General features: G+C 38.5%; 1 protein-coding gene across 1 annotated transcript in view; it reads right to left on the reverse strand.

Annotated features, from left to right (window-relative positions):
* Positions 1–10,368, reverse strand: part of PHEX (phosphate regulating endopeptidase homolog X-linked) — a 96,376-nt gene extending 86,008 nt beyond the window's left edge. Inside the window, exons 1-3 of the mRNA XM_032680664.1 lie at positions 9,821–10,368; positions 5,574–5,642; positions 4,241–4,402 (exon numbers count right to left, since the gene is read on the reverse strand). Coding sequence (XP_032536555.1) covers positions 4,241–4,402; positions 5,574–5,642; positions 9,821–9,932 — 343 coding nt within the window. The 5' untranslated portion in view covers positions 9,933–10,368. The remainder of the gene's footprint in view (positions 1–4,240; positions 4,403–5,573; positions 5,643–9,820) is intronic.
* Between the last annotated feature and the right edge of the window lie 1,307 nt (positions 10,369–11,675).

The following is an 11,675-nucleotide window of genomic DNA, read 5'->3' on the forward strand; positions in this document are numbered from 1 at the left end:
GCAACTTCTCAACACCAACTTCTGGGATTAGTCTGAAAGGACCACCCTACAGATAAACAGTATAAATTTCCAAACTGAGATATTCTTACCTTAATGGTTTTACTTATAAAGAATTCATTTTCCAAAGAAAACCATTGCAGATTTTACTGGGAAAAGTGTCTACACTGCCGAGTTATTTTGTTTTCTGTTTGTCTCATTTTTTTAAAAAACCCACACACCATGTCCTGCTAAAAGGCCTCCATTTCTTTCTCTTTGCCATGATAGAAATTCCTCATTTTAAACAGACTTTCAGAAAACAATCACGCTACAAAGCTTAGCACAGCAAATCAGTCTGAGGTAGGTGTCTCACTGGGCTAGGAACAGTATGGAGACTTAATTTGTAAACTGGTTTCCACAGACATAAACTAAATTTAAAAGGCCTGGAAGACATGTTAATAAACAATTCACCTAATTTAAGTCAGCTCCTTTGCAGTGTTGAGATTGAGGAATGTTTGTGTTGTTATGTATTGTTGTTGTGGTGGTTTTTTTTAATTTATTGCTTCCTGCATGGTCATTCAGAGAAAAAAAAATAATCCAGCTGTACACCATTGTTCTGCAGACTTCAGAGAAAGGAAAAGAAACTATTTGTTTCATAACAGACATTCACCATAGGTAATAGCTACTTATTTACATGCCTCAGATTTCCAGCTCTGAATTATCCACAGAAAGCCACCTCCATTTCAACAGTAAGACAATAGCACTCCCAAAAATCTTACTCGAGATCAGCAAATCAAACCAGAAAAATTCATCAAGAACACAAATAGCTTTGCAGAAAATATTATGGTAAATGAAGAAACATTTATTAACTCACAGAGACACTGTAATCTTGACCTCACTGAAACTGTTGCAGTTTGAGATCACTCTCATTCATACAACATATGCCACAGACAAACCATTTTTTCCATTTTGAAGGACTCCAAGAGTACCTCAGTCCTCTCCAGGACAGTTCTATAAGGAACCAAGAAATTCTAACCCAAATATTACATATCCATTACCTGGATTTGGATCATAACCAAAACCATAACTCTCTGCTTTCGACATATTACTGTCTATCTAAAATTATCTTCTCTACTTTCCTCCACAAAATATGAAAGCCTCCTGTAAGTCACGTCGAAGGAAAGATCTAACACTTTTTTATTTGCTAATATTTGCCAGGATAGGGCTTTATTCATTTTGTATAGCCAGGAGATCAAAGTAAGTTACACATGTGGTTTGTGGACTCCTCTGAGAGCAGAAAAAGAAATCCAAGTGACCCTCAAACAAAGCATGGAAAAGAAATTAAAGGGGAAATGATGATATGGTTTTAGTTTGAATCCATTCTAAGCTAGAGAAAGTCATGGGAGTACTATATATATATATATTCTTAGCCCATTATAAATCCAAATCTTTAAAAAAATATTTTTAACTATCATATTAAGTTTTACAGATCTAGAGAAACCCTGAAATAAATGTTTCTTATCCTGTTCCTTCAATCAGCCAAAGATATGCAGGCAAAAAATCTACAACCCAGTAGTTCTTAGCTATTTTCCATTGACCCATTGCCATTCCACTCTTTGGAATTCCCTTTTAGAGCACCACAGACCTTATTTAACTACACAAACCCACTACACCGATACAGAAAATGTTCTACACTTTTTGGAAGCTGACATCTGCAAAGTCATATGCTCTTCTGTGTCTGTAACCTCATAAAAAAACCCCAAAACCCCCAAAAGGAATAGAAAAAAAAATTCTTTGTTCTCAAACCCAGTAATACCTAATGCAAGGTTCAGGATGTTATACAGCTACACCTACCTTTTTTTGGTAAGACAAAATTAATTTTTACATATGATACCCATTATCAACTGGAAGATCTGTAGCAAAAAAATATTAAGCTTCAAGAATATTTAAGAATTCAAGAATATTTGTGTAACCAAGGCCACAGGTCTTTGCCCAAACTCCCTTTCTCAGGAACAGGAACAGGCTTAGGAACATTCAGGGACCAGAAAACAGATTAGATGTTCAAATAATTTATTGTAAGTAACATCATTTTTTAATATATAGCCTGAATAAATGCTTCCATCTATATCACACCATCAAAGAATATCAAATATGAAAAATGTGGCTTTCTGGCAGAGTCATGTTATCACTTCAAGATTAATTGTTTTCTTTAATATGATAAATATTTCACAACATAGAGCTTGCGTAATAATCAGCTCTTTAAAGACTGGGGCTTTTTTAATGTACTGAGTGTCAAACAGGGACATTTACGATGAAGTACAAAGTTCCACTAAGAGTTCTCAAAGAAGGAAAGATTAAATTGGCTTCCAAAGTCTGGTCAGCCGTATAACTGTTTCTCTATGCAAGAGTTATTCCTCTCACTAGAACTTTTTCTAGCAAGACTGTGGTCATACACAAATTAATAACTCAGTGTTGAGCTAATTTATTGAAATAACTCAAGTGAAAACACAAATATACCTAGAGGCTGAAATTATGCCTTGTAATTTCAGCTGCCAACACTGATATCCAACACTTTTTTTCCCTTTTCCTTTTTTAATTACAAGGAATATGTTTTGAAAAGTTTATTAAGTTAAGGAGAAAATGACAAATGTTGTATTAAAAGAACCTGCTGTACACCAACCAGCATTTCAATATCTTTGTCTCTGTTTCATGCTAAGGAGCAGTTTAGGCCTCCTATTAAAATATTTATACACTCTTTTTTTGATATAAAGTTTCCATTCAGCAAATACTTGGCATTTGGGTGTTTCTTTCTTGGTCTTGTGTTTTTCTACCTATGGATTAACAACTTCTAAAGGGACTGCAGAAAAAAATCAAATAAAAATGTGGCTTAGCATGATGTCCTTGATTAGGTTCTGTAAAAGAGGAAATTAAGGATGACAGTCACAGTTTGCTACTCTATATTCAATTAGGACAGGCTTTTTGTGGCTGTGGTTCATGTAGGATATGCAGTTATCTAATATAGCCCAATTCTGGCAGCAGAACAATTAGAATGCAAAGCATAACTTAAAACAGGCTCTGGCAATATTTCTTTCCCTTTGGTTGTGACATCTTCAGCAGACTTTAAACAGAAATCTTGGGATCATATCCTACCCTAACAATCCAAACCCATATTCTGAAATCAAATGCAGCTTTTAAAATATTTAACAATGTGAAAATTGAATACGATATGACTGAAGAAAGCAAGTGGAGAAGGGCTTTGATGCTTACATACATGTATAAAATCCAAAGAAAAAGAAATCCTATATTTAAGCATAACATCCTAAAACTGACCTCTGTTCTGTGGTGAGCTCAGGGCAGGCTCTGATGTCAATAATGTGCTCTAGGTGCTCAATGCTCAAGCACACCAACAACAATATTAAATCTTGCACATCTCCCTTCCTTCATATGATTCACTTTTAGCAAAGACTGTAAGAATCTGGCTGGGTTTTCCTACCTAAGAATAATCACCATCCTTTCTTCCCAGTTGGTCTGCGGGGCTTCCTGATGAGGTGGCTGCAGCGCAGAGTATAGCACAAACTCAAGTCACATGAAGATTAAAATACCTCTCTTCCTACACGTTTCCACCTTGGGGCTATTTTTTCCTCCAGAAACACATTCTTAAACAGCCTTCTGTTTCACTGATGATAGCTCAGGTACTCCAATGGCAGCCTGAATGGCAACATGAAGGAAACCCAACACCCAGCTAACCTCCATCTCCAGAAGTCTGTGAACTGCCTCTGCCAAGAGCTAGGTAAGTATACTGGAAAATATCACTCTGGTTTTGCCTTATTATATTATTTCCTGCTGTTGGCTACTGTTAGACTGCTGTACCAGACTGGTAACTGTCTGATTCTGGGACATTCTTAAACGTGTGTGCTGTGCTCCTGCACTCTGGTCTAACCATTTACTACAAGAGGGAAAGAGTTAAATGCTGTTATCTTTCCTTTTGGTATAATGAGTATCATTTCACCTCTCCATTCTTCACTGGTAAAGTTTCCAGGAATTCTATTCTTTCTCCCAACTTCTGTTTCTGTTATAATTCACTATCTTTCAGTGTGATTTTCAATAAAAATAACAAAAATACACTTAAAAGAGAACATCAAGTTGGGCTGTTGGATGTGATCCAATGATCAGAAGTGTGCAGACTTTTGGTCATTTCAAAACCAGCCAATTAACAAGCTACAGTGACAAGCCAATCAGATACTTTCAGAAACGACATATTTACCCTTTAGTTTGAGGTCCACATTGTGTCGCAGCCAAGGATAAACACCATAGTTTGTCATATCTTCAGGAATAGGGTTATTATATATCCAGCCATCACATGCAAATCGATAGAAGTTCTCACACGGATCTATGGATTGATTTATCTTGCTCAGGATGCCAGCAGCTGTAAAAAAGACATCACTTAGATTTTGTGGAACACTTTTTCCTAAACAGAAAATTACACAGGGCTACAGTCCAGAAATGAGGATTAATGAGAAACAACCAACAACAACAACAACAAAAGACAAAATATCTACAGTGAATCTTCTTGAGTGCCATACAGCAATGATGACTGAATTTAGCACTACAGGAACATGAACTGCTGTAGCCAGACACCTGAAGACAGGCTTTCTTCATTGTTGCCATGATAGAATTAATTGCCTGAGGAATTTAGTAGCAAAACATATTAAGTAGATTGTGATTAGCATTCCAGAAATTATGCACTGTTTACCTTTAGCTGAATAACTGTACAAGAAAACAAATAAAGTTCTAATCTACCATACATTGTAAAAGACAATTGCGGTATTTTCAGCTCCATCCTGTGACTGCATCCCCACCAGTTTCTCTTGCAGGTCAAACTGGTAAGAGAGAAATCAGTCTGACAAGCCAGAGACAGTTGCTTTTGAGTACCTAACCATCAAATCAAAGAATAGTTCGGTTGGAAGGAACACGTAAAGGTCACCTAGTCCAACCTCTTGCAATGATCAGGGACATCTTCAACTAGATCAGGTCACTCAGAGCCCCATCCCACCTGTCCTTGAACACTTCCAGGAATGGGGTGGCCACAACTTCTCTGGGCAACCTGTGACAGTGTTTCACCACCCTCACCATAAAAATTTCTTCTGTGTAACTAGTTTGAATCTACCCTGTTTTCATTTAAAACCATATAAAGTGTGTGCCAGACCTGGCCCAAAAGCATCTCTGTGCTTAACAATTCACTTGCTAGTTTTCTGACTACCGGAAAGGAAGCAAAAAAGTACACCTGAAGGTCCAGTCACTCAACATTTTGTTTCCTATTAAAAGAAAGAAATGTAAACCCTATGGGAAACTTTGAGTCAACCTGGTGAGACTAGCATTAGACCAAATTAAAGTATGAATTTTAATTGTACGAAATAAACAGAACTGAAGTAACTTTGACAGTGGCTTTTAAAAAAGTTTGGGGTTGTTGTTCTTTCCCTCTCATTAATTAAGCTTTCTGAGTAAAATGTATAATGGGTGAAAAAATTAAATGGCATAAATATCTCATTAACATACTATAATCATGATATAATTGAGAGGATAAAATTGCTGCTTACCAGCTTCAATGCATTCTGCAGTCAAACAGTACTGTTGTTTCGGATGAAACTTTATAAGACCTTGGCTAACTGCAAAATAGAAAATCATAATGAGATCATTTGCAATGAATTTTGACAATTGCAGCCAAATGTTGTGTACTCAGTCATTCAAATGCCAGTGCAACCTCTGGTCCCAGTGCATCTCTGACTACATTGATTTAGAGCACTTAGAATGTATATTAAGTAAATCCTGCAGCTCGTAACAAATAATTTTCCCTTCCTGGGCCTACTTTCTCCTTCCTCTCTCTTTGCTCACAGGCAGCGCAGAGCAAGTGTGTATCCCAGTGTAAGTCTGCACAGTGCCTGGAGCAGCATCACTTCAGCCCTACTCACTGAGAGTGAACACCACACGATACAACAATCGTTGTTATCCTCCTCCAGAGATCCTAGAAACGCAGAGTCATCGAATGGCTTAGGTTGGAAGGGACCTTAAAGGTCCTGTAGTTCCAACCCCCCCGCCATGGGGCAGAGCCACCTTCCACTAGACAAAGTTGCACCTTTTGCAGCTGGCTGTGCAGCACAGAGCTCAGCGGCCACCCTCTGCAGGGCTTCCACAGCTCCTCCAAGCTGTGGGGCTCACGCTGCCCTGCAGCAGCTCTGCACTGCCCAGCACAACCCAGTACTGATGGGAGGCATTCAGCAGATAGTAATGGGCACAAGGATAGTCATGGTTTATAAAGCACAGCCCAGTTTCTGTCTGAACTGTCTCCCAAAAGTACTGTAATAGTGTTTGCTTCCAAAAACCTTGCCGAGAAGAACTATGAAATTGTCAGTTAATTTTGCTCATCTTTTAAAAACATGTGTTACAACTGCCACTGAAACTTAAGCACAGGAATTGCTAATCTCAGACACTGCTGTCAGGCAGCAAATATGCAGATAATTGATACTTGGGATTAGGAAGGGAGAATCTCAAGTGGCAGGTGAAATAAAACTCACTAGATGTGCTCAGTAGACACAAAGAAATGTCTCATTATATTCATTATCTTGATAACAGTCCATGGCAAAAACAAAAAGGCAAAAAACACCAAACAAAAAAAACCAACAATGGAATATATTATGGTTCTGTAACTTTAGCAGTGCTGACAGTTATAAAGCAATTTCTGCTGTAGTTATATATTGTTCAAAAGTGACAGGAAAATGTGAAATGGTATTTCAGCCCAGGAAAATTTTATTATAAAAAAACCTAAAGCTAGAATTGACTATAAAGCTGTTTCACCTCTTCCAACCTCACAGCTTTAATGACAGAAATGGTTGGATTTCAATCAAACTTTCTTAGAAGCTGAGAAAGTAAAACTATTCTGGACGGCTTTACCAAAGCTTGCACTGGCTCAGTGAAACACAATACCTTAACCACCTTCGTAAATTAGCCAAGAAATACACGAGATTTTGAGGCATACAAACAAAATTGTAGATGGAATACCGAAGAACAGTAAAAAATAGAGAAATGAAGATCTCCAGAACATGATTTTCAGACATTACAAATAATGAACTACAAATAATGAATAATGTCCCTATTAGCTAAGTGTTGCACTCCACTCAACTCACCGTTTTCCTCACTCTGAATTTAGCCTTCTAGAATCTGTCCAGGTCTTGAAAGTTTGCTAGACTTTTTGTCTTAACAAAGTAGAGAAAGGAGGGGAAATCCCAGACCTCGTTTCATTCTTAATCTGAAGCAGCCCTTATGGATTTGATACTTATAAACAAAAGCAAAATACCATTTCAGCTGATTTTGTTCCACTTACAACTTTATCACTAGAACAAATTAAAAAAAAAAAAAACCAAACCTTTGGCAGTAACATTTTCCTTTTAATTACCAGCTAATTTTGATTGAAAAAACTTTGCCTGGTTTTATTCTCTTGTCTTTTTGTTGCTAAGAGAATTAAACATTACATTATTACCTATAGTTTTGGTTATAACTCCCAGTGAGCCATCTTCTTCCTTTATAAGCCTGTTTCCAGATTCTTAAGCAAATACAACCGTATTTAGTTTCAAAAAAAATCTAAGAGGAAAAGGTATACAAACGTGCAGACGCAAAGGAAGTGAATAATCCTATAATCTGAGAAGCCCAAAGGGCTACCAAGTCAGGAAGAGAGGCTATCAAATTGAACTTCAAAGCTGCCTGACTTCTCACCCAAGGGAACTAGAGAGTGATCGTCTTCCCTTTGCTCTGGCCCCAACTCCCAAGGAGGAGGTGGCTCCTCCCTGCCATAGCCCACACCACTGACAAGAGCACAGCAGGCAGGACCCTTGGGATGCCAAGTGATTCCCCTGGTAGCTCCCCACTGAAATCACAGTGAAGTCACAGCCCATATGAGTAAGGAACAGTAAATAAAAATAATGATTCTCCCATACTCTTCTTAGAGATGTAGGAACTCTGAGAAGAAGAAACAAGAGAAGCAGGAAAACACTATGTTTCACTCCTCAGGTTGGAAAATTGATTTCAGATGTACCAGAAACAGCAAGTTTTGAAGACTAAGTGAGACCTGAAGAAAAAAAGAACATCTTGAGGTGCCTGAAATGACAAGAAATAATGATCTCCTTTTCTGCAGTCTAATAAAACTAAAAAAGAGTTAAACTCAAACTTACAAACAAAACACAGTGTCACAATGAAACATGGGAACACCTAATTGACAAAATGTTAGACCAAAACAATTTAACTTTTATTCCTTTATTCTTTTTGGTTGAAAATTTCAGACAATTTCCAAAAAAGTACTAAAAACATTTTGGTTGACCCAAGGCCAGCATTTTTATTTTCTTAGCAGATATGCCAATGAAAATTTTGACACTGAATCCCTGGCTATGGAACACACCACAGCTCACTTGGAAAGCTGATTGTAAGAATTAATATATTCGCTTGGATTTTCACACCTAGTCTGTGGATAAAGCACTTATCTGAGAAGCTGTGGTGGTAAATGTCTATTGCTTTTTAAAAGCAATAAACAAACAATCTAGTGCAAACAAAAAGAAATAAGGTCTCTCCATTATTACTCCCTGGTGTTTATATAGCAGCCTCAAAGTGGAAAATGTTTCGGGTTTTTTTTCCATCTAGAAAAAGTATTTTGCACTAACAAGTTGAAGATTCAATCCTGCTCACATTTATAAAGAGTTTAGTTAATTGACTGGGATCACTCACACAGAAGTCACTTGCCTGCAAATGTTGCAGAATTTGCTCTAGAGCAGACAAACACCAACCAAGTGTGAGCCTGGAGTATTAAATATTCTATAGAAAACCTGGCATCATCTTCTGTGTTGTGATTATAAACGAAGGAGACCGTTGAAACAAGATCATAAAGGATTGGAGGGAAGCAAAAGATACACTAGAGGTAAGGTTTCCTCCAGCCTAGGGGAATCTGTGTTGGTCTAAAGAAATTACATGCTGGGCTGAATTAGCCCAGAAGAAGATCCATCTCTGCAAGTTCTTACAGGATAAAACACTTCTTCCTCTTCTTTGCTTGGAGTTTCTGGGTACATTTATACTTCTTCATATCATTTCAGAAGTGTAGGCATATGCTTTCATTTGATATTGCAACAAAACCAATCTACATATGATTCCAAATCCGGGAGAGGAAAAACTAATTCCTTCTCTATTGCTTCTAGTTACAGCTTATAAATCTGATCAAAACATTTTAATTTCATCCCAGATGCACTCTTTATGATTTTTGCAAAGACAACTTTGCAATTCATCATAGAAGAACAGAAAGATCTAAAAAATGTGCACACATATGCACTATTTGAAGCTTTCTACAGGCATTTTAGACAAGCCCTAAATGAAAACCAAATGTAGGAAAACCCAAAAGATTCTATAAAATGTGTGCACTACAGATTAAATTTCAGGAAACAGAGAATATTGCTCCACATTGGTCACAACCTGTGAATTTATAATCAGCATTACTGATATGCATAATCTTACCCATTTCTGGCCATTCTGTCAAAGAACCCAATTCTAGCTAGAATACATTCAACTGAGTATCCCAATTTAAATTCAGCATTCAGAAAGTTACATGAGCTCACATTGCATCTTCCAGCTCTGGCATTCCCACAAGAAGAACTCCTTTCCTGACACATATCCCCTTCAGGATAGACAATATAAAATGGGGGAAGAGGAGATCAAGATTTTCCCCAAAACACGTTGTGAAGCACAAACACTGGCACCAGGCAGACAAGCTGGGGAGGGTTGGGTTCAGGTTAGTTCCAATATTTGCACTTACCCAAGAAAAGCGCGGTGCCAAGCACAACAGTGCTACTCACAAAGACACCGAGGGCGATCCGTGTGGCTTTGCTGGCTCCTCTTCTGGCCTCTGGTGCCGTCTCTCCTTCCATCAGGATAGCTTGGGGTGTGCTTGCTGTCGCAGAAGTCTGGTTTTCCCCTGCTGCTGTGGCGTCAGTGTTTCAACTGTTCACAAAATGTGCCCATGAGCTCTCCTCCTCCTCCTCCTCCCCTCTCCTATTTAAAACTCCATGTTTCTATCATGAACCATTTCCTAGGCACTTCCTGCTCTCTCCTTCTCAAAGGAAAATCACGTGTAAAATTGTAGCTGTCTCCTATGTTTCCCTCTGACCAGGAGGAGGGAAGGCAAGCGGTGACCACTGTACGTACAGCCCTCGCTGCCTGTAGAGCCTCTACGAGCCAATTGCTCAGCAGTCCCCCTTATCAGGGGTTCTGAACATGAGGATTTCACAACGTCGCTGAACAGATGTTTTAGCTATTCAAACATAAGGCTGTAAACCCTTTACAATCAAAGCAGGACTGCTGACAACTTCTACAAACACAAGACTGATGGAAGGTTTCCTTTTTTTTTCCTCCTTGCACTTATTTAGAGAAGACTAATTATCTGCTGACTAAAGCTTTCTCCTTTTATACCATTCCCACTACATCGTTTGGTTTCACCAGAAGAGGTACCCACTCAGCAGACAAATCTCTTTTAAAAGTTTCCTAAGAACTCTTAGAATATCATGTAGCATTTTATTTTGGGAATTTGGTATGTGACACCGTGTGCCAAAAATCACAGTCATGCAGCACAAAGCAATAATCAGCACAACCTACAGAATAGTCCTGCTCTAAAAGCTAGATATGTTTTTTCCAGGCAAGATATTTCAGTCTTTGCTGATGCACAATACATTTTAAGAGATGATCCTACGCTTCCAAGTCAAGTACTACTATAGGCTTAGTGGAAACGTATCTATTTGGCACTTCAGGTTGGTGGGGAATAAAAATATACATTTATTGATTTATATGGGTTTCTCAGTGTCTGATGTACTCTTGATAATCCTTTCTCCATGTGGCAAATTTTCCCCATTCCATCAAGTAGTCATTTCAGGGTGAATTCTCTGAGCTGAGTGTGACATTCAGCCCTCTGAGGAGCTCTTGCTTTCTCCAGAGCTGGACTATCATGAAAAGTATAAGGATGCAAGGAGAGGGAGCATTATGCTCATGCTCTCAATAACAATTTATGTGCCTGAGTTACTTTTTTTGTGGACTTACAAGTTCTTATCTCAGCCCCCAACCATCCTGATAAAATGCTGCACAAGCAGAGAGAAGAAAGACGTATGTACGTCACAAAATGTGCGTGATGGCAGTTATCAGTTTGCAGACTGAATGTTTTTTCCACGTGAGTATCTGTACAGAAGTTGTCCTAGATGTCACATGGATACAAAGGGAAAGCCCACTCTATCTAGAAGACACAGAGTCTGAAGGTCCTGAAATCCGCATTCCTCAACCCCCTCTACGGCCTGGCTGGTGTCCTGCAAACAAAACTCCCTGAGTTCTTATTTCTGTCCCTCTTTACCAGGAAGCTCCAGGAGGACATTCTCATCTCTGCTTGGTGCAAAACAGGAAAGAAGTATTTGTTTCTTTTCACTTGCCCACTTGTCCCACATATAATCCATGATTTTTGACATCCATCAGCAGAGGAAGGAGAGGGAAATGATGCCACGGAACCAGGAGGACCACATACCTCCCAGTACTAAAGTTCTGACTTACACATGAATGACTCCCTGGATATGAGCAGATCTCTGATTATAAACAATACCCAGTACAAGACTGTTAACAGCACAGGCTTGAGA

Source organism: Chiroxiphia lanceolata, chromosome 2 (assembly GCF_009829145.1).
Source record: "Chiroxiphia lanceolata isolate bChiLan1 chromosome 2, bChiLan1.pri, whole genome shotgun sequence".
Lineage (NCBI taxonomy): Eukaryota > Metazoa > Chordata > Aves > Passeriformes > Pipridae > Chiroxiphia > Chiroxiphia lanceolata.